The sequence below is a fragment of the Poromitra crassiceps genome, assembly GCF_964638095.1.
Source record: "Poromitra crassiceps genome assembly, chromosome: 7".
Lineage (NCBI taxonomy): Eukaryota > Metazoa > Chordata > Actinopteri > Beryciformes > Melamphaidae > Poromitra > Poromitra crassiceps.
The window spans coordinates 59,569,251-59,593,383 of record NC_139628.1 but is presented as its reverse complement, the minus strand read 5'-3'; the positions used below and the strand labels follow the sequence as shown (position 1 = coordinate 59,593,383).

Below are 24,133 nucleotides of genomic sequence, written 5' to 3'. Positions count from 1 at the left end.
TTTTATTAGGATTTGATGGGTTTATTTATTAATAGCACAAATTGTCTTTTATCTTATTTTATGCTTATTTTTATTGGTTATTCACTGTGCCCCACTTTCCCATATCATTCTCCCCCCAGCGTGGCAGGCACACCCACGCATTACCCTCAGACTCTGACAAGTGCTTGTGGCACTCACACTATCACACACTTACACACATCCAGACATACACACAACAGTACACATTTTATAACAGTCATCACGAGGACCGCAATGGAAATAAGCTGTCAGCTTTATTGCGTTTTTATCCTTTTGATAATGGTGGGCCTGTGTATGTATATATGTATGTTGTATATACTGTGTATTCATTATCAATAAAGAACTCAATCAATCAAAAAAAAAGGTTGCTATAGTCATGCAATTAAATCCTATCTGACAATTAAAATATTCTCAGATTTGAGTCTGAGAGACAGAACATATGTCAGACAGAACATGTTATTAGATGGGTATCCATTGTTCTAATGTGGACTACAGTACATTTGAGGTCCTCTAGGTTGAGAGTTCTCCATCACAGTGGCGGTGCTCTGATGCTGTCTGTCTTCATCATGTCTTCATCATGTCCTCCTCTTCCTCAGGCCCCTATTGAAGTACTGGACACGGCGCCGTCGCCCCCCTCTCCGGCCCCGCCCCCCGCCGCCCTGGCCCCTCGCTCCACGCGGGCGCAGCACTACAACCCTGAGGAGAACACCATCACCAACATCTGCACCTCCAACATCATCCTGGACCTGCCCGTGGTCTCCACGCGCTCCCGCACCGGCGCCATCAAGCCGCAAGCCCCGACCCCCGCCGCCACCTCCGACCCCCGCACCGTCACAAAGATCATCATCAAACAGGTGATTTTTGATCAGGCTATGATGCACTTTGGGCAACATAGTAAGTCATTGTCCTATACGTTGTTTTTCCATCTCCGAGTTGGAGATGATTATTCATGCCTTTGTATAATCTTGACCCGGATTATTCTTAATTTCAGTAAATCATCCCTGGACCATCTGACATCACACCCATTTTAGCTTACTTACATTGGCTTCCCAAGTTTAGGATTCAGCTGAGGTTCTTGTAACCTGCATGGTCAGGCACCTGTGTACATCTGCAACCTACTCCATCCCTACATCACCAGCAGGTCACTTAGGTCTTCTGACCAGGGCAGCTTACTCCTCGCCAGTGTTGGGCACTCATTACTAAAAAAGTAATATATTACATATTACTCGTTACTATTTTCAAAAGTAATATTATTACTTTACTTATTACTCCATGCCAAAAGTAATTCGTTAGATACTCGTTATATTACTTTTCCGTTACATTCCACACAAATGGCAATAGGCCTTTTTCACTGCAGCGATTTTGTGTCTAAAAGGCAGGAGGTAACACAGGTGCACCAAGATGTTAATTAGGGCTTCCAACTTCCAGTCCATTTAGGTGTTCCAGTGCTGGAGCCTTAATTAGTTAGTTGGTTGCACCTGTGTATACTCTGTCTTCTAGACACAAATGGCCGTTGTGAAAAAGGCCCATAGCGTTTTTCTCATCAAAATGCAGACTTTGCGGTGCGGATGTGTGAACTAGGTCTATTAGGCCTATGTGCCGTTCCATTTAAACTAATGGCTTTGCCAGAGCACAGCTTCCTACAGAGATGCTTGATGAAGAGCACACCTGGCTCAAAGTGATGACTGACAAGATACAATCTTTTATCTTCTGCTTTATAGAATGCAGTATGCACTGCCAATGCAAACTCAGTACGTATAGGCTACATCTTTGCTTAACAAGTTTGTGTCACAAATAACGTTAGCTCTGCAACATTAACATTAATCTGACAATAATAACAGCAATGTTTGATGTCCACCAGCTTGTGAGTTTTTACGTTATCTCTGTATTTTTTACAGTTTTCCGGTTTCTGTTGTGCTGTCCTCTCGTCTCGTAACGTTAACGTTAGGAAGTTTGAGCTCGTGTTTTTCACAGTGGAAAGAGTAGTAGCCTACCTGTCCTGGACACAGTTTACATTTGACTTTGATGTTCAATCGTGTCACCTTTCTTCCCGACAAAAACAAAGTCATGGGAATATATCCGCAGCCACGGATTTTCCTCCTCGGCTCAGCAGGACAGAGAGGGAGGTGTGCCTGCCTGCCTGTTGCCTGGTGCTCTGAATGGGCTCTGCGGTGACGTCACCTTGTTTTGGGAGCGTTAAAGCCATGCTGCTTGTGTGATCAGTGAATGCCGACTGCGTGTCGTTTTGCAGCGCAGCGGCATCACAGAATGGACTCAACAAAAGATGTAACGACTAACGTAACGAGCTCGTTTATCTTGAAGTAACTGTAATATTATTACTTATATTCTATAGTAATTCGTTACACTACTCGTTACTTGGAAAAAGTAATATTATTACAGTAACGAGTAACTAGTAACTCGTTACTTCCCAACACTGCTCCTCGCTCCCTCGCTCTAGGCTCAAAACAAAAGATGATGGAGCATTTGAAATTGTGGCACCTAAACTGTGGATGCTCTTCCACTGTGGAGGCTCTTCCATAGCCTGGGTAAACCCATCCCCCACGTGACCTGCTCTCAGACCTGTTCTCAGTCACTGGGGACTGAGAGAACTGAGAGAGCAGGTCACGTGGTGGCTGGGTTTACCTAGGCTAGCTCTTCCACTCAGTGGTGTAGTCTACCTTTTTTCAGAGGGTATACTCTGACTCTGACCCCCCCGTGGTTTCGGCCGGAAGTGGGCGGAGATTCGACCCATTTTTTGTTGTTGTTCCTCCCCAAATTTGCAGAATAGCTTCAGCCATCAGCTTCATCTTGCTTCTTCGGTCGCTATTCTGTCTCCTGAAGATTTGTTTGCCGACGGGGAGAAAGCCCCACGTGATAGCCACCCGTCAATCTCTCTCTCTCTCTCTCTGCTCAACGCTGTAACACCATTTTATTTTGAAATTCAGTTGACTTTGCCATTTCCCACGGATATTGTCGCGTTTTTCTTTCCTGCCTTGACAGAAAAAGACTGCCTTCACGCGCCTTGTCGGCTTGAAAATCGACGCAGCAGGCGAGGCGTGGGTACACGGAAGGTTCACGTTGAGGCGCCCTGTGTACACAGCCTCATTGACTAAATAGGACGCCTATTTAAAAGCGTGGGTAAAGGCAAGGCTTGGGTGCTGTGTGTGAACGTAGGGTAACACACAGAGCGCACAGGGTGAATTTTATGAATGGAAATTGAAAACGATACGTATCATAGCGCATTTCCCAGTGCGCATACGCAAATCTGAGTCATTTCGCAGTGTGTATACTGCGTATACCTGCGTAGCACGTAGACAACACCCCTGCTTCCACTGGACTTCAGATCTGTGGTCTCTGACTCTCTACTGACACTTTTAAAAAGCAGATAAAGACTCATCTGTTCAGACTGGACCAGTCTGAACAGACTGGCTGCATTTCTGTGTTTTTATGTCCATGATTTTGTGTTTTATTGTTTCTTACTATTTGATGGTCTTATTCTAACTATTTTACTCCTGCGATGCACTTTGTGACCATGCTCTGTGACAGGTGCTATATAATTAAAAATGTACTTCCTTACAGACGCCGTCGCCCTCCGGTGGCGTGACGGTCACGGCGTCAGCAGTGTCGGGCTCCTCCTCCTCGGCGCGCCAGCCTCCGCCGCTGCAGCAGATGCACGGCACGCCCCCTCCTCCCCGCCTGCAGCAGATGGGCCACGCCCCCCCGCCACTGCAAGCCAAGCCGCGGGGCGGTGGGGCGCCCTCGGCCACGGCTCCGCCCCCCCTCAAGATCGTCCCGTCGGCGCGCCAGTCGGACCCGCGCACGCCCATCACGGTGACGCCGGCCGTGGACACGCCCGCCTTGGTGTCCTCACCACTCACGCTGGAGGTGGGACCGCTGGCCGGTGTGACGGGAGGAGAGGAGGTGGCAGAGGAAGGGGTGAGAGCAGCAAAGTTTAACTGACTGGTTTGTTTAGCCAATATTCTATTGATGTTCTCTCTTATTATTATGATAGTAATTTTGTCCTATGTCCTATGTGAAGTTGACAAATTACATTAAATATGGTGCAAAGGTGTCAAGTATTGTCTTGTACTCCCTCATGCCTAGAGGGGTCAGACTAAATACCGCTAAATACTCTGCTCTGATTTACCGGAAATAGTCCAGGCTTCATGTGTGGAAATGGCTTAAAGTCCCTGGAAACCAAAATCCACAAAAACCTTCTAACTATTACATTTAGGGTCTTATGTGAGTAATTGTGTGCCTCAGAAAGTAGGAGACATTAGTTTCAACCCAAACCCCCAAAATCGCCACTTTTCTACAAGGTCTGGATTTCCACTTCCTCATTGAAGAGAGCGGTGCGCACGGTGCTAAAATGAATGATCTTATCACGTCATAAGATTTTTAAAACCTTCTTGCCCCCACAGCGCTCGCTCAGTGTCTGTCTGTCTCCCTCCCGCCCTGTGTGCCGAGCGCTATGCTGCCTGCTCTCTCTCTCACTGTCACACACGCACACACACACACACACACACACATGCAGAGGATGAATTTCCCCAAGGGGATAAATAAAGGATAACTTAACTTAACTTAACACACACTCCATCTCTCTTTCCTTCTCTCTCTCTCTCTCCGTTTCCCTCCCTCCCTCTCTCTCTCTCGCTCTCTCTCTGAGGAGACCTGCAGTCCTGCACGCACACACATGGGACACGGCCACCCAGTCAGCAGGAGAAAATACACTCTAAAATCTAATTGATTCTCATGACTTTTGTCATGACTGTCAAACCTAAATGTATATACTTTGCGACGTTCATCATCGTTCAAATTTGGCTGGTGGCTTATTAACATAGGTTCCTGTGATGTGATGAACTCAAAATGCTAAATAATAAAAAAATATTTCTGGTTTCCACGGACTTTAAGAGTGTCAGATAAATGCCTTAAATGCAATTTTTCCTCTCTCACTCACTCACTCAGATGGAGGTAGAGGTGAATGTCACCCCGGGGCCGACTGTGACGCCCGCTGCCAGTCCCAACATCTGTGTGCGCGCCGGCTGCAGCAACCCGGCCGTGGAGAGCTGTGACTGGGACAAGGAGTACTGCAGCAACGAGTGTGTGGCCACACACTGCAGGTGTGGCTTTAGAAAAGCAAACGCACACGACAATACAACAAGCTTTTGACAATTACAGTCAAGTCTTTGAATGTCTTGGCTTAGCGTAGGATACTTTTCTGTGATCGATTGATTTACCTGACAAGATGGGAACTGCTCTGAGCCTGTAAACCCCACCCACTGCTACTCCCAAGTAAATTAAAGCAAGTTCTGTGAATTATGTACGGGATCATAAATGAGTACTTATGCATTCATTTGAAGGCACGGTGCGGAGGCAAAGTGCCTTAAAACCGTTTAAACTTGATAGCATGGTCTGGGTGAACACTCTTATCTGACTGCCCTGCAGTTTGCTTTAAAGCCATTTAACACACACACACAGTCTGGCAAGGCAAAGCTCTCGGTCTAGCGGTCGATCTTCGTTCCTACCCTCACCTATGGTCATGAAGGATGGGTCATTACCAAATGAACAAGATCGTGGATGCAAGTGGGCGAAATGGGTTTTCTCAGGAAGGTGGCTGGCATCTCCCTTAGGGACAAGGTGAAAAGCTCAGTCATCTGTGAGGGACTCGGAGTAGAGCTGCTGCTCCTTTGCGTAGAAAGGAGCCATTTGAGGTGGTTTGGGCATCTGGTAAGGATGCCACCTGGTCGCCTCCCTAGGGAGGTGTTCCAGGCACGTCCAGCAGGGAGGAGACAGCATCTCAGTAAGAGCCCTTGGCTCGAAACATCACGCAATAAAAACCTTTTAAATGGGAGCTTCATGGTGTGCGGATCCTACTTTGTTCCTACAGCTGGAAGGAGAGCACGGGGCAGACCGAGGGCTAAGTGGAGAGATTAGAAGTTTGGGGTCTCCTGCTGGAACTGCTACCTCCATGACTCAATCACCGGATAAGCGGTTGAAGAAGATAATGATGATAGTCTGACTAAAGTTACACTGTTCTAAATTCATCCACTGTGACATATATATAGTCGTATCAGCCGGTATCTAAAAGAGCCATGTTAAATTACAACACTGATTGTAGTAGTCCTTCAGTGCATCATCCTCTAAACACCACAGGAGGGCGACGAGATGATACTTTACATCTCACATCATTGGTAATGGTACTTCAGGCTGGCTGCGGCCAACAGAGCCTATCTCATCATTCATGAAAATCTTTATGTTGATTTGGGGACAATAACATTGCTGGATAGCTAGCTTCTCTTTTTGTTAAACATATTGTAAATTAAATTGCGAAAGCTTTTATTTTATATTGTTGGTGGATGACCATGGTATAAGCGGGATAATCAAAGAGTAGATGTGCGTTAAACGATTTTAAGCCACACCCTCAGGCCTGGCCATTACTCATCATTGTGTTGAAATGTCTTTTTTTTACCCAGAAGTCACAACAGTTGTTTTTCTGTTCTTTTTATTTCTTATTTGCAGGGACGTGTTCATGGCCTGGTGTGCCATCCGAGGCCAGAACTCCACCACCGTCACATAGGGACCGCACACATCTGACGGGACGAGTGCCGATGCATGAATGACGGAGACAGACGCATCGTGGGTCAGATAGTATGAATGATGGAGACAGATGCATTGTGGGTCAGATAGTATTTGCACACATGGATTTATTTTAGTGGAATTAAAGGATGGCGAGGCAATCACAGGAAAGTAGTTGAAAGTTGGCGCCGGCGGTAGTATAATTTTCTGTGATTGACAACCTGCCGCTGCTTTACTGCACATTTATTAACTCCTCCAACAGATGAACAGAAACACAAAGAAGATGTATTTGCAGATACTATTTCACCCAGGTCTGATGGTAAGAATGACTGCTCACAGCAAGACGGATGGATGAATAACAAAGAGAAAACAATAACTACAAAGACAAAGGCTTCTCCCCTGCAGACTCTGTCCTCAACGCATAAGAGCTACAAGAGTGGAATATGCCGATCATTGACCTTGAATTTAAATTATGAACTTGATAAATAATGATCACATTTTATACGGATGGACGTTGTGTTTTTAATTGTTTTCAGTGGGGGGGGGGGTCTAACTTGACTGATCCTGGTCATGGTCTGACCTGCAGATGTTAATCGATGCAGCTCATTCATTTCATTGTGTGCATGCCCTTCCTTTGACTGTTACCTCTGAGGAGCCATCGGTGTGAAATTAGTCCCAGTCAACAAGTGATTTATGTTAAATCATGCTTCCGTAATTTATGGGTGCTTTGTTGTTGGTTGCCTGGCAACAACTTGGGTTTCCAGATCGATCTGTTTAGCCAGCATACTGAATAAACGACCAACAATTTGGCTAAGCACAAACAGTCGAAGTAAAGCTAATTTCCACACCATCCGAGTGATTTTTATTTTGGCGGTTTCTCGTAGGTTTTTCTACTCTAGCAGTCACTTTTGAAGGTAACCAGCTATCATGTGGACGTCCGACTCGATTTCAGAACTTGACACAGCTGGAGACATGGTGATAGTTGCTGCTATGCTTCAGGCTTCCTCCAGCTGCTGCAGCCCTTGGACAACAATACAAAAATGAATAAATGTCCAGCTCTGTCCTTTAGGGGGATCCAGGGAGTACCCAGCAGCAAGTTGATAAATTGTTAAATTTCACTATTGTTTAATTTACAAGTGAACACAATTAGAGGATGTAGATTACAATGACCGTTTTGATCATAGTTTCACTGTTCGCTCTACCTGCATTACAGATAGACATGGAATTCAGGGCAAAATCATATTGAACAATAAACTTGAGATAGACTTGGGCCAGAGAGACAATATCAAATGAGGCTCTGTGGCGCTACGGTGGACTAAATCGGGGGTCCTTGATGATATGAAGGTTGAGAATCATTGCTCTAGCTAGCTGACACTACTGCATTCCTGCCACAATACCCTGCAACATATGGAGCTTTTTAAAAACCAGACAGACATTGTTTTTGCTTTTTTTTTGTGAGAACATTTTGGTGAAAATTATTGTTGGGACGGAGACAAAACATATGGGAATAAAACAGCAGCTTTGACAACACTACCGGAGGGGAAAGGGAATGTCAATCTTTAATTTTTACCAACAGTTTTCATCAGAAGATTGAGACCTATTGCAAGAAAATTGCTTCCAAAACTGTTACCACTTGGGATTTACACCCTGATAGGGAAAGTGATCAGTCTGGTCTACTGTAGATAACCTGGAAATGTTTTTAATTGTGTAATAAAATATTTTATGTTTTAATATACATTTGGTGAGGAGTTTATGTATAGTGTAATCTCTTCATGTCACTTCTGGGTGGTTGGAATCAGAGCCATAAATGGCATTTGAACTATCGCGAGAGTGACGTCAGGGAGAAGGATTTCGAACCAATGACGATGGCGGGAAAATCCATCGTGGCGGGAAAAAGCAGCATGGACAGACACCGAGACAGGAGGCGCTGTTTCACATGCAGTGCCATAAATGCATTACATGTGCCACAAACAATTGACCAAAATGTTTTAAAGAAAGGCGAAAATGATTGAACTACATATTTACAACCTTATTCCGCATAATATTTGTGTACAATATGTCAACCAAAACCGACAAGAGGCATGCATGTTTTTTATTTATTTATATAAACAAATATAATTAGAAAAAATAGGCCGTATGCTGGTGCAGCAGAGCGGGGCTATGTGAAGACGAAGGGGGAGGGAGAGAAAACCATAGAAGGAAGGAGGGGGAGAAACGGAGGAATTAATTATAACAGATTGGTTTGTGGGTGGCCGCGTACGGGGGAAACCGGAAAACAAGCGTGTTGTTTATGATAGATTATACTAATACTAATGTATTAATTAATGTCCATATTTTAACTTAGACGTAGGTTTATTGCGTGCTTTGTTTGTTTACATGTTTGATGTCCGCGCCAGGAGCAGAGAGGAGGCCTTTCTAGTGAAATTGGAAGGGAAACAGTCAGCATCTCTCCAAGGCGTGGAAAGGAGAGCGGTAGTTAGCTGACACCATCCGGCCTGCCTGCTGACTGTGAAGCCGCGAGCTGGAGTTTGAAGGCGCAGACGACTCGCTATGGCGGTAAACCTGGACAAGGAAGCGTACTACCGCCGGATCAAGCGATTATACGGCAACTGGAAGGTAAATGAGGCAATATAAAGCATGTGACAGAGGAAAGACTGCTACTGTTTTGTGCTAAAAGCGTACAGAAAGTGTATCGAGGATGCTGGCCCCTGGCTAGCCGCGTTTTTGACGTGCGTGTTGACTTTGTTTTCAGCATGAGTGGTGATGTTCCCAGCCCGGCTCCAGTTCCACACTGAGCAGAAGGCCTCTGTCCACACACTCAGACTGTCTGTTTTATGTTCAGCATTTGCTCAAAAACACCATTTACACTTAAGGTGTTTACAAATAATATGTTTTGCATTTCTTTTTTTTTTTTGCATTTCGTTGTAGCTAGGACAATATGGACCAGCTACAGCTGGCTAGCTGGCTAGCTAGCTAAATTCAGTAGTCAACGTTAGCTACCTCATGTTAGCACACAGGACCAAGTAGCCTCATATCTCATCCGCCGTGTTGACTAGCGCTAGCTGCTAGCGAACTGTAACGTTAGTTTACTACCAAGCTAACCTACTAGCCAAGAAGCCCCAGCGTCAATTGTGTGGTAAAACAACGTCTCCCCGCTGTTACAAATAATAACTCGTAAGTACCCAAAGCAATACAATTTTCCGGGTAACATTACACATCTGGATTTTTTTTGGCATACTGTATAAGCCGTTTATTGTCTGACTGTTTGCTGTCGCTTTCCACGAGTAGCAATCAGCAAGCTGGCTAGCCTCATACTAACGCCAGCATCCCACTGCATGTCTGCAGGTGCTGGGGAAATCTTTACATAGTTGAAATTAGATGATCTAAACTCGGGCCACAAGTTTTGAAAGTGATATAGCTTTGTAATCAGTTTTAGAAGTCTGAAAGTGTGGTTTCTTGGTGCTTTCCCCTGTTGATAACGTTCAGCCCAGTCACACAGAGCCAACGTTATGTTCTGATAAGTCTAACGTTATGTTCTGATAAGTCTAACGTTATGTTCTGATAAGTCTAACGTTATGTTCTGATAAGTCTAACGTTATGTTCTGAATAAGTCTAATGCTACAGTTTTTACTTTCATGTGGAACGGCTGTCTTATTTTCATTCTTACTGGCATTTAACATGTCAAATCCAATTTGCAGATGCTCTGATGTGCTGCAGGTTAATCCAGCATCAGGTGCTGATGACCTGATGTGCTGCAGGTTAATCCAGCATCAGGTGCTGATGCCCTGATGTGCTGCATGTCAATCCAGCATCAAGTGCTGATGCCCTGATGTGCTGCAGGTTAATCCAGCATCAGGTGCTGATGCACTGATGTGCTGCAGGTTAATCCAGCATCAGGTGCTGATGCCCTGATGTGCTGCAGGTTAATCCAGCATCAGGTGCTGATGCCCTGATGTGCTGCAGGTTAATCCAGCATCAGGTGCTGATGATGCCCTAATGTGCTGCAGGTTAATCCAGCATCAAGTGCTGATGATGCCCTGATGTGCTGCAGGTTAATCCAGCATCAAGTGCTGATGATGCCCTGATGTGCTGCAGGTTAATCCAGCATCAGGTGCTGATGATGGCTGGTGACGTGAGTTTTATACACCATCACTGACTGCTAACTCTGAGAACTGACTATCACAACTAGCCCCATGCCTTCCCCAGGATCAGCAAAGTGACACAATGAAACAAGCACTCCTTTAAAAAAAAAAGTACCTTTATTCCTGTTATTTGCTCATATACGCATAGCATTGAATTGCGAGTTAATCGTAATCTAAATTTCTTCCTTCACCATTCTTTGTTCCTACAGAAAGCAGAGGATGAGTTTGGCAAAGTGGATGCCATTGTGGTGTCTGTTGGAGTGGACGAGGAAATTGTGTATGCCAAATCCACAGCCTTACAGGTACGGCATATCACTCAAATCCACAGCCTTACAGGTACGGCATATCACTCAAATCCACAGCCTTACAGGTACGGCATATCACTCAAATCCACAGCCTTACAGGTACGGCATATCACTCAGGATGCCTTATGTTCACACAATGGAGGATATCAGGAAGACGGTGGGGAATGGCAATCACGCAGTGAAAACGGACCACAATCATATAAACATTTTTATTTTAAATGAAAAGGATACAAGACACAACATCCACATAAAACATGCAACAACAACAACAGCAGCGAAAGGGCGGCGAACTGACAATAGAAACCAAGGTGTATATATATACCATTATAATTATATTATTATATATACTGTATATTACACATGACCAAGACACACAACAGTGCCTTTAACAGTCAACCCGCCTCCACTGTAATAAACGGGGACCGACAGAAAATAAATCTCTCTCTCACTCCCACACACACTGTGACACACAGTAAAATATACTTAAGTGAACAGAGTATGTAGGGTCAGGTATACAGGTAAAGGTGTATAATATACTTAAGTGAACAGAGTATGCAGGGTCAGGTATACAGGTAAAGGTGTATAATATACTTAAGTGAACAGAGTATGCAGGGTCAGGTATACAGGTAAAGGTAAATATACTTAAGTGAACAGAGTATGCAGGGTCAGGTATACAGGTAAAGGTGTATAATATACTTAAGTGAACAGAGTATGCAGGGTCAGGTATACAGGTAAAGGTGTATAATATACTTAAGTGAACAGAGTATGCAGGGTCAGGTATACAGGTAAAGGTAAATATACTTAAGTGAACAGAGTATGCAGGGTCAGGTATACAGGTAAAGGTGTATAATATACTTAAGTGAACAGAGTATGCAGGGTCAGGTATACAGGTAAAGGTAAATATACTTAAGTGAACAGAGTATGCAGGGTCAGGTATACAGGTAAAGGTGTATAATATACTTAAGTGAACAGAGTATGCAGGGTCAGGTATACAGGTAAAGGTAAATATACTTAAGTGAACAGAGTATGCAGGGTCAGGTATACAGGTAAAGGTGTATAATATACTTAAGTGAACAGAGTATGCAGGGTCAGGTATACAGGTAAAGGTAAATATACTTAAGTGAACAGAGTATGCAGGGTCAGGTATACAGGTAAAGGTGTATAGAGTCTCTAAATATGAACATAAGGGTGACCATATCCTCTGGAAAGATTTCTGGTGCAGGTCATAACTCAGTGATTCTAGAGATAAGAAAGTTGAGGCTTGTGACAGCCACATGTTTACAGAGGGTACTTGGGGAGTAGACCACAATAATAAAATGTTTTTTTTTTTTTGCTAAATGAAATAAAACATTTGACAGAGACTCTATACAGACTGTATCTTTGTCAAAGCTGGTAACTGGGTCATAATTCATACATAATTGGAAGTGTAGGGATTCCACGGCGTGGACATGATGCCACGGCGTGGACATGATGCCACGGCGTGTACATGATGCCACGGTGTGGACATGATGCCACGGTGTGTACATGATGCCACGGTGTGTACATGATGCCACGGCGTGTACATGATGCCACGGTGTGTACATGATGCCACGGTGTGTACATGATGCCACGGTGTGTACATGATGCCACGGTGTGTACATGATGCCACGGTGTGGACATGATGCCACGGTGTGGACATGATGCCACGGCGTGTACATGATGCCACGGTGTGGACATGATGCCACGGTGTGGACATGATGCCACGGCGTGGACATGATGCCACGGTGTGGACATGATGCCACGGTGTGGACATGATGCCACGGTGTGGACATGATGCCACGGCGTGGACATGATGCCACGGTGTGTACATGATGCCACGGTGTGGACATGATGCCACGGTGTGGACATGATACCACGGTGTGGACATGATGCCACGGTGTGGACATGATGCCACGGTGTGGACATGATGCCACGGTGTGGACATGATGCCACGGCGTGGACATGATGCCACGGTGTGTACATGATGCCACGGTGTGGACATGATGCCACGGCGTGGACATGATGCCACGGCGTGGACATGATGCCACGGTGTGTACATGATGCCACGGTGTGGACATGATGCCACGGTGTGGACATGATGATGCCACGGTGTGGACATGATGCCACGGTGTGGACATGATGATGCCACGGTGTGTACATGATGCCACGGTGTGGACATGATGATGCCACGGTGTGGACATGATGCCACGGTGTGGACATGATACCACGGTGTGGACATGATGCCACGGTGTGGACATGATGCCACGGCGTGGACATGATGCCACGGCGTGGACATGATGCCACGGCGTGGACATGATGCCACGGTGTGTACATGATGCCACGGTGTGGACATGATGATGCCACGGTGTGGACATGATGCCACGGTGTGGACATGATGCCACGGTGTGTACATGATGCCACGGTGTGGACATGATGCCACGGTGTGGACATGATGATGCCACGGTGTGGACATGATGCCACGGTGTGGACATGATGATGCCACGGTGTGGACATGATGCCACGGTGTGTACATGATGCCACGGTGTGGACATGATGCCACGGTGTGGACATGATGATGCCACGGTGTGGACATGATACCACGGTGTGGACATGATGCCACGGTGTGTACATGATGCCACGGTGTGGACATGATGATGCCACGGTGTGGACATGATGCCACGGTGTGGACATGATACCACGGTGTGGACATGATGCCACGGTGTGGACATGATGCCACGGTGTGGACATGATGATGCCACGGCGTGGACATGATGCCACGGCGTGGACATGATGCCACGGCGTGGACATGATGCCACGGCGTGGACATGATGCCACGGCGTGGACATGATGCCACGGCGTGGACAGGCAATGATGACAGCTGAGTAGCATCAGCATGTGCCTTTATCACAGCTAAGTCATCAATGCTAACTTTTTACCATTAATGTTAGCGGGGATTTAGCTAACCTATTAGCATCAATGCTAGCGGAGATTTAGCTCTGTTAAAACCACATTTCCAGAGATGGCAGTGGCAAGAGTATACACACAGGCTTAGATAAGGGTCTTACCTACATGTGTATGAGGGGGATTGTGTTCACAACATGTACAACTAACATTACTTGCTGGTCTGTCTAACCAGAGAGATATGATGAACTCAGAAAGCCAGGATAGGACGGAGGGAGCGCTTGTAATATACACCAGCGCAGCTGAGCGCATGCTGAAACTGTCACGAGCGGGCGGAGTTGACCGGTGTTACCGGTGGGCATGTTATGTAATCGGTGTATGCCTCACCACCGTGTAACACTGGTAACACCTACTACCACAGCAAGCCTAGTAGATATGTGTAAAGGCAAGTCACTCCTTCTCTGTCTCATTCATAAACCTGACTCTGTGGCCATACGTTGATGTTAGATTCCTATGTTCTACTATACACCCAGATGCAGGAGATCACCCTGATCTGAATCACAGGCTCATATTTCTGTTTTAGTTCTCAAACTAAAACAGGGGGGCACGGTGGCTCAGTGGTAGAGCTGTTGCCTCGCAGTCAGAAGGTCCTGAGTTCGATTCTCGCCTGGGACACTGCGGGCGCTGTGGTTGTGTTCCCCCCCATATCTTCAGTGCCTACTGCCCAGGTGGGGTATCTCGTCGTAAGGGCCTTTCTGTCTGTGTGGAGTTTGCATGTTCTCCCCGTGCTCCCCCAGGGGGGTTCCTCCGTATTAGGGCTGTCACTTTTTCCCCAAAATAAAATTCGAACGAACTTTAATTGCCCGAAATTCGTTCGAATATATTCGAAGTTTTTTGGTTAATTAAAAAAAAAAATTTTTTTTTTTTTTTTTTCAGTCCAGCAGCCTGTTGCACCAGCTGAACGTAAGTTCTGTCTTAAGTTAGGGTGTAAAGTCCACACTAACTGCTACGTTCAAACTAGTTAGTTTGACACTAAAGTTGTGTCTTTGTTTGGTTGCACCACGGAGACGTAAGGTACATCTTAACTAGTAGACCCTAAAGTCCATACTAACCAAAATAGTGTCGCAGACAATGACGTGTACAGTATCTGTGACCAATCAGTGAAAAGCACGGTGGAAACGGTGTTTATTTACGGTTGTTTAAGTGGAGTGAAAACAGGACATGTTGCCCACCGCAAATTAGTGCTTTCATATTTCATCAACACTAATCAAATGAGAACGTTATTGAGTAACGTTCGTTTAGGTTCATATTACTGTTAACGTTTATCTGTGAGCTCTTCATCAGTATTGTAGGCTATACCACCATCCTGCCTCACTAAATTGTTGCGGTTATTTTAATTTGTATGCAGTGCTGCAGCTTGTGGGAAACAAAAGCGTGAGTCATAAATATCAAAGGGTGTAATTTATCACGGAGAGCGCGTTGCGGACGCAAAACAACGATGCGCCACGGTGCCAAGTTGCAATCCGTGCCGACTGCTATTTTACGGAGGACTTTACACCTAGTAAGACGTAGGTGTAAATTTTAAGTTCTAACTTATGCCTACGTTGTAACTATTTCACTTGGTGCAACCCAAATATTTTTAGTAGTGCGTAAACTCGGACTTAGTGAGACTTTACGTTCAAACTAGCTTACGTTTCAACTTACGCACAGCTGGTGCAACCCACTGCAGGCCACCGGGCATCAGCCCGACGTGTTAGCTTGGACGCTCACAGTCACAACACTGCCTCACAAACTTGGCTGCATCCAACTCGAGACAACTTTTCAGACCCTGGAGACAATCTTTCTCAGAAGAGACTAACGCGACAAATCTGGAGACTTTTTCTGACATGGGATTAACATTACCAGCAAGCAGCAGTTGGTTAATTTTGGTTCATAAAAAAAAAAAAAAAAAAAAAAAAAATCGAACATTCAAATTACATTTCGAAAACGAACCCCTCCCCCCACATTCGAAGTTGCATTCGAATTTCGAATGAAAAGTGACAGCCCTACTCCGTATATAACCCCCCCCCATCAAAAACATGCAGAAGATCAGATCGTCATCGTCATCCGACCAGTGACGACAACATCCGAAGTCGGTCCCCGGGCGCTGTACGAGAAAGCGACCACTGCTCCTGGCCTGCCCCCCGGAGGAAAGGACAAGCCAGGATGGGTTAAATGCAGAGGACAAATTTCACCGGCCACCGTCAGCATGTGTGTGTTGTGGCCGTCCGTGCATGTGTTGATGTGTGTAATCGTGTGACAATAAAGACGGGCTTGTCCGTCTGAAATCGTGTTTAATCAGGTAATTACATTAACACATCTTTTTTGTCTTATCTTGTGAATTCTCCTCAGACCTGGCTATTTGGATACGAGTTGACAGACACTATCATGGTGTTCTGTGACACCAAGATCATCTTCCTGGCCAGCAAGAAGAAGGTGGAGTTCCTCAAACAGGTGGCAAACACCAAAGGCAACGAGAATGCCAACGGCGTCCCTCCCATCACCCTGCTCACCAGAGAAAAGGTACGTGATGTGAAGATACTGAAGCACACATTTGAATGCCTTCAAATGAACACAAATTCCTCTGTTTGGTCATGGTAGATGGTATTGTCCCATGGAGAAATCTCGTTTGCACTCAGGTTAAGGTAAGTAAGATTGAATGTCTCCCTCAGTTGTTCATCAGCTAGATTTTGACACCAGCTCGTCTTCGTCAGGCGGCCTGGGTGACGTGTTGCTGAACCGAACACCCTGGGAGCAGAAAGTCCAGAGTGCAGATCTCATATCCCATCTTGTTTCTTTCTCTTCATCGCTTTTGTATCCAGCCACTCATTAAATGCAGTCCATTCCTTATTTTGGGTGCGCATAAACTAGCTAAGTTGACAGTTGAAATGCACCATCCACATGTCATGACAATCCACCAACACTATACACACTAGGGCTGCAGAATAAAGTGTATATAATCTTATATCACAATTTAAATTTCCACTATTGGTAACTGCAGATTATTGGCCTTCTTGGCCATTTGGAAACATTTCATTACTGCAAAAACTGACATAAAATCAATCAAAAATCAATTGACATAAAATCAATGTGATCCAAAACCATCCTCTTTTTGAGGCATTTGACTCAGAAAGAGTCAAATGCCTCCCTTCAGGAGTCCCCAGAGTCAAGTGCGCTTTGACACGTTCTGCTCACACTGGCGCCGCTGCACTTTATCTTTATCCTATTTTATCTTTTTTATTCGTCCATCTTTTGACTGATTTTATTGGTGTGCTGTCATCATGACAAATCATTGTTTACATTTTGTAAAATAATCAGGATTATAATTTTTTTAGTCATAAATTGTGCAGCCCTAGAATATACAGTATTATTTGTGGCCAATAAGATCTGGTTTATATGGTTATTGGAATAAAGTGAATGCAATATTAACTATGAATTAATGCTGTAGGAATAGGGTTTTAAATCTGCTACTCCCACAACTTGGAAATCTGCATATGCCTTTCTGCTATCTTTTATTAGTAATTATATACAGTTTATTGTATGTCTTGCTCTATATGTAAGGACTTGTTGTCCTTCACCATGTTTATTTAATTGTTTATTGTGGATCCCCATTAGTCTACACCAAAGGTGAGGTGAGACTACTCTTCCTGGGGTCCAAACACGTAAAATACAAACACAAAAATCCAAAAGCATTGGAGTAAAAACATGTGCGTCAGTGTGTACTGTAGGGTTGGCACGATGGACGATTGCATCGACCATCGTGATTGGCCGATCCCCCATCAACCTCTGAGCCTTCTACATCGGATCATCGTGATTAATTATCTGTTCGAAATAAATTTGTGTCGTTTTAATAATAAAAAAATACCAAGTCCACTCACCGTGGCGCGCGGGGGACGTGCCGGCGGCATTAAACGAGCGCGCCCAGTTCAGACTCAGAGAAGCCTCCCCTCCCCCTCCTCCGCTCTACTGCTTCTCTGCACTGGGAGCGCTTGCTTAATGTCGCCGGGGCCTCCCCCACGCATGAGAAGTCAGTTATTTTGTTGCGAACACTTTTAAGACAAAGAAGAAACTTCACGTTCTTTCCTGTTTTCAACCCAAAGTGAGTACAAGTCTTCAACTGTGAATTTAACTCGCCTGTTTCCAAAGTGAAAGTTGAAGTCGCTCACAGCAGCAGCCTCAACGCGAGTCTCATCAGTCTGAATGACTGATCAGTCTCGCGTTGAGGCTACAGCAGCAGCTGTGTTTTTATGCCTCCGCCGGCGATAGCCAGGCCGAAGGCATTATGGATCCGGGTTGTCCGTCCGTACGGCCGTCCGTCCGTACGATGTTTGTTAACGCGATATCTGAGGAACGCCTGGACGGAATTTCATCAAATTTGCCTCAAACATCGACTTATGCCTACCCCACACTACAGGATAATTTGCAAGATTATGGCCAAGATTCCCCCCTCCCGATTTTCTCGGGGGTGCTCCCGATTTGAGGCGCGTCGGACAGATAATCTTCCCAAAAGATCCTGTAGTGTGTGGGGTTCAAAGATTCACAATCGGGAAGACTGCCTCTTCCCGATTGTGAATCGGGCATATCTAACATGTTAGATATTTACAACCCGACAGGCGATTGCATCTTGAGCAGAGAGCCAGTAGTAGCTGCGTTTCCATTACAGTTTTTCGCAAAATAATCTGGTCCGCGTCCGCCGCCCGCAGCCCCGCACAGAAACAAAGAACGAGGAAATTGTCATCGAGGTGAAATACCCGTGCGTCTTTGAACGGGACGGAAAACTAATGCTATACTGCAAAGCATGTAGCCTACAACAAGCGCTTAGGTCTCATATGCTTCACGCATCGGCGAGTGTCCGCACGGAAAAGTGAGTCAAATCAGCAGACGCCCCCTCCACAAGGCACCTGTGCAGACGGTTTTCGCCTGGCCGTGCACAGTAGGCCTACACCCCGAATGGACGCGGCTGTCCGCGCAAATATTAGTTAAACAAATCCTTTCAGTGCAAATGCATTATAAAAACAAAAAATAAGATTTGTTTAGAAAACGAAATGACACAAATGTATTATTATTATTATTATTATCATTATTACTACTACTACACCCGGTGCGCACACTGAATAGGCATTTTAAAAGTTAACGTCGAGCCCTGCTTCCAAGGTGAATCTTCGGCATAATCTTCTAGTGTGTGGGGTTGCGTTTGAACAGACGCGATTGTGTGTGTGTCCCAAGATTGAAATGTAAAAAAATCGGCTCTCTCTGTCCTGTAGTGTGTGGGCTCTCAAGATTTTTATAATCTTCAAGGATTTGAAAATCCTGTAGTGTGGGGTAGGCATTAGACTCAAGGATGATCTGATTAGATTTTGGTGGTCAAAGGTCAAAGGTCAAGGTCACTGTGACCTCTCAAACGCCATTTTCAGGCTTGTTAACGCGATATCTCAGGAATGCCTTTACGGAATTTAATCAAACTTGTCTCAAACATTGACTTGGACTCAAGGATGAACTGATTACATTTTGGTGGTCAAAGGTCAAGGTCACTGTGACCTCTCAAACGCCATTTTCCAGCTTGTTAACGCGATATCTGAGGAACGCCTGGACGGAATTTCATCAAATTTGCCTCAAACATTGACTTACACTCAAGGATGATCTGATTAGATTTTGGTGGTCAACGGTCAAAGGTCAAGGTCACTGTGACCTCTCAAACGCCATTTTCAAGCTTGTTAACGCGATATCTCAGGAATGCCTTTACGGAATTTAATCAAACTTAACATTGACTTGGACTCAAGGATGAACTGATTACATTTTGGTGGTCAAAGGTCAAGGTCACTGTGACCTCTCAAACGCCATTTTCCAGCTTGTTAACGCGATATCTGAGGAACGCCTGGACGGAATTTCATCAAATTTGCCTCAAACATCGACTTACACTCAAGGATGATCTGATTAGATTTTGGTGGTCAAAGGTCAAAGGTCAAGGTCACTGACCTCTCAAACGCCATTTTCAAGCTTGTTCACGCGATATCTCAGGAATGCCTTTACGGAATTTAATCAAACTTGTCTCAAACATTGACTTGGACTCAAATCAGGATGAACTGATTACATTTTGGTGGTCAGAGGTCAAGGTCACTGTGACCTCTCAAACGCCATTTTCCAGCTTGTTAACACGATATCTGAGGAACGCCTGGACGGAATTTCATCAAATTTGCCTCAAACATCGACTTAGACTCAAGGATGATCTGATTAGATTTTGGTGGTCAAAGGTCAAGGTGAGCTCTCAAACGCCATTTTCCAGCTTGTTAACGCGATATCTGAGGAACGCCTGGACGGAATTTCATCAAATTTGCCTCAAACATCGACTTACACTCAAGGATGATCTGATTAGATTTTGGTGGTCAAAGGTCAAGGTCACTGTGACCTCTCAAACGCCATTTTCAAGCTTGTTCACGCGATATCTCAGGAATGCCTTTACGGAATTTAATCAAACTTGTCTCAAACATTGACTTGGACTCAAATCAGGATGAACTGATTACATTTTGGTGGTCAGAGGTCAAGGTCACTGTGACCTCTCAAACGCCATTTTCCAGCTTGTTAACACGATATCTGAGGAACGCCTGGACGGAATTTCATCAAATTTGCCTCAAACATCGACTTAGACTCAAGGATGATCTGATTAGATTTTGGTGGTCAAAGGTCAAGGTGAGCTCTCAAACGCCATTTTCAAGCTTGTTAACGCAATATCTCAGGAATGCCTTGACGCAATTTAATCAAACTTGTCTCAAACATCGACTTGGACTCAAGGATGAACTACCGTAAATACATTTTGGTGGTCAAAGGTCAAGGTCACTGTGACCTCTCAAACGCCATTTTCCAGCTTGTTAACGCGATATCTCACGAATGCCTTGACGGAATTTCATCAAATTTCCCTCAAACATCGCCTTAGACTCAAGGATGATCTGATTAGATTTTGGTGGTCAAAGGTCAAAGGTCAAGGTGAGCTCTCAAACGCCATTTTCAAGCTTGTTAACGCGATATCTCAGGAATGCCTTGACGCAATTTAATCAAACTTGTCTCAAACATCGACTTGGACTCAAGGATGAACTGATTACATTTTGGTGGTCAAAGGTCAAAGGTCAAGGTCACTGACCTCTCACACACCCAATTTCCAAGCTCTGTAACGCAACATCACAGAAGCGCCTTGACGTAATTTCTTCCAATTTGCCTCAAATGGCGATTTGGACTCAAGAATTAACTAATGGCGGAGGCATAAGTCCGCGTTGCGGTCGTTCTAGTTCTCTCAACTCTCCTCTCGTCAAATCGCTCTCATTAGGTTCAAAAGCCCACGCGAATCGAACGTTATATCAGCCAGTAATTCAGTCAGTTTACTGCCAGCTAGTTACATTCAACACACACACGTTGTTGGTGAGGACCTGTAACGTTAACGTTTTGTTATTTGCGCCATTCAAATTGCTGGTAGTGAGAGCCACTGCTTCATTCAGTCGCCTGGCTCTGTGCTGTTAGCACAGAGGCTAATAGTAGCCTATCGAAGCCCGCTGGTCTCCGTGAAGAGCTCAGCTGTCCAGTTGTTAATGAACGCATTGCAATGAATGGCATTACCGCACCGCAGCGACTTAATAAATGATTAATTATTCCCCCCACCCCCGCCAATGACGATGCCATCGTGGATCACGATGGTTCACTGTGGAATAATCACGATGGATCATTTACTGACATCGCACAACCCTAGTGTGATATGTATAACTGTATTGTGTACTGTGTTACTGCCAAGATGCATTTCTGTGCGTTTGTTTTAAACATCCAATAGAGCGACTTGGACTCGTGAAAGATGTCGTCTCTTGTCACCTTTCTCTCAGAACGAAAGCAACAAGGCCAACTTCGACAAGATGATTGAGGCCATCAGAGGCAGCAAGGAGGGGAAGACGGTGGGAGTCTTCAGCAAGGACAAGTTCCCCGGGGAGTACATGAAGAGCTGGAACGACACCATCACTGCCGACGGGCTGGAGAAGGTAAGATGCAATTCAGAATGTCAATTAACCCTGCAGTTGACATGGTCTACAACTAACAATTAATATGGTAATCGATTTGATGTGTCGATCACTCTAACACAGCTCTAATTCACATGATGATGATGATGATGATTGTGCATTAATTCATAAAACCTGGAGAATGTCGGAGGTTGAAGAATCATGAAGAATCGTGCTTTATTGCTCATCTCCTCCCCTCCCCAGGTGGACATCAGTGCGGTGGTCGCCTACACGATGGCGGTGAAGGAGGACGGGGAGCTGGCGCTGATGAAGAAGGCCGCGACCGTCACCAGCGAGGTCTACTCAAAGTTCTTCAAGGAGCGAGTCATGGAGATCGTGGACGCGGACGAGGTGAGGGGGCAGAACACTGGATGAGGGTTCAGCCAGCACAGGTTGTTGGAACTGCTGGGAGATGATATTTTGCCTCACAATTCTGTATCTTAAATTTAATTAATCAATACTAGAAATTTGTGCGTGAATTGGGTTGGCTTTGAATATTGATGGGAAATAATTCAGTGGCTTTTAGTAAGAATTCAGAGAGGCAGTGCACATACCTGAAATAACAACCAATCCTCCAGCTTGTGTGGATAATAAACGAAGGCATCAAATAGTTAATTGGAAGGGGGGGGGGGGGGTTCTTATGTCGCCTCTAAACCTGCATCGCTTTGCTTCCAGCAAGGTGCAATACATTGATATTACAAAATGAGATGTCAGCCATTTAAAAAATGCACTGCCTAATATCACAGAATTACCGCTGACGCAATGGATTATAATTGATATTACCTGTGCTTACAAATGGCAACACATTTGATATACCGTAAATTCCGGACTATAAGCCGCGGCTTTTTTCCCGTTTTTTGGCCCCTGCGGCTTATATAACGGTGCGTCTTATCTATGGATTTTTTCAGAAAAAAAAAAAAAATCTCTCTTTTTTAGCACTCTTTCTAACTATAAATCCACTTCTGTTTTAATTTCCTCTCTTGCCCTCTTTTCACCACACCGCGGACACTGTGTGCACTGTAAAAATAAACAACGGTGGTGTTGTGTTATGTTGTTTTGTTGAAATGTTACGGTAATACGGTAAATGGGAGCTTCCTCAAACAGCCATCTCTTTCCCGACAATCCCCTCTGTGCGTGACCACTTACATATGGTAATTACGGTAAGCAAACGGCCACAAGCCCATCAACTCCCTCCCCCGACTACCAGGAGAAAATCACAAACTTCGGCGAATTCACACAAAGGAAGATCAAGGAATATTCCATCGAACCGGAGCAGATCATAAATATGGATGAAGTGCCTTTGACGTTCGACCTGCCACTCACTCGGACTGTTAACAAGAAGCGCCCTGGAGGATTCTTTCACCAAAAAAAAGCTTTGCTCGTTCTCGACAGCATGAGAACGAGCAGTAGATGATCATGAGGTGGTTTTTCAGACGTGTCGATATAGCAGTTTATCGCAAAAGTGTAATGGAAACACATTTTTCGCATTTGCACGTCATGTGACCCATATTATCCCTTGGAAAAGGAGCGGAAAATAAGTTTGGTAAGTAAGGTTCGATAGCCGTGTCAAAACCTCCGCAGCAAGTGGAAAACTTTGAAGCAACGCTACCTAGCAGAAAGACGAGTGTTGTGCAAAAGCGTAGCCGGGCAAATTAGATAATGTTTAATGGCAGAAATCGGTCCATGGTGACAGCAGGCTGCCTGTGTGCGCGCATTTGGCACAGCGGCGAGATGAGAGGATGAAAAGCACACACTGGTGCGGTGGTGCTGTCTGAAGTGAATACAGTGACTGTGAGTAGGCTAATACATTGCACACGTTTCAGGTGCAATTATAGAACCAAATCAGCCTTTTCCCCCCTCCATCTCTAAATCGGACCAGTTGTAGGCTATTAGGCTACCTTTTTTCCTCTGCCTGTCGCGCTGACTGCATTCACGCAGCCAGCAACATTTTGCGACTCATTTTCTTTTGAATTGATAATCAGGCTCGTTTATATGCATTGTAACTTCATGTTGGGATTTCCATTGACCATTGGTTGGATTTGAGCATGCAGGGGACGGGATATGGGGCAGATCCCCGTGCGTAATCACTGTGGCAGCTGCT

At 45.0% G+C, this 24,133-nt stretch overlaps 2 protein-coding genes across 3 annotated transcripts in view; both read left to right on the top strand.

The window, feature by feature from the left end:
* Positions 1-8,329, top strand: part of tox4b (TOX high mobility group box family member 4 b) — a 38,939-nt gene extending 30,610 nt beyond the window's left edge. For both annotated transcript variants that reach the window (XM_083639827.1, XM_083639826.1), the window contains exons 7-10: positions 615-872; positions 3,598-3,954; positions 4,984-5,138; positions 6,538-8,329. In XM_083639827.1, coding sequence (XP_083495953.1) covers positions 615-872; positions 3,598-3,954; positions 4,984-5,138; positions 6,538-6,595 — 828 coding nt within the window. In that variant the 3' untranslated portion in view covers positions 6,596-8,329. The remainder of the gene's footprint in view (positions 1-614; positions 873-3,597; positions 3,955-4,983; positions 5,139-6,537) is intronic.
* A 530-nt stretch (positions 8,330-8,859) lies between these two features.
* The window catches only part of supt16h (SPT16 homolog, facilitates chromatin remodeling subunit), a 59,026-nt gene continuing 43,752 nt past the window's right edge, over positions 8,860-24,133 (top strand). The window contains exons 1-5 of the mRNA XM_083639805.1: positions 8,860-9,210; positions 10,946-11,038; positions 16,352-16,522; positions 21,862-22,014; positions 22,237-22,383. Of these exons, the coding sequence (XP_083495931.1) occupies positions 9,145-9,210; positions 10,946-11,038; positions 16,352-16,522; positions 21,862-22,014; positions 22,237-22,383 (630 nt within the window). The 5' untranslated portion in view covers positions 8,860-9,144. The remainder of the gene's footprint in view (positions 9,211-10,945; positions 11,039-16,351; positions 16,523-21,861; positions 22,015-22,236; positions 22,384-24,133) is intronic.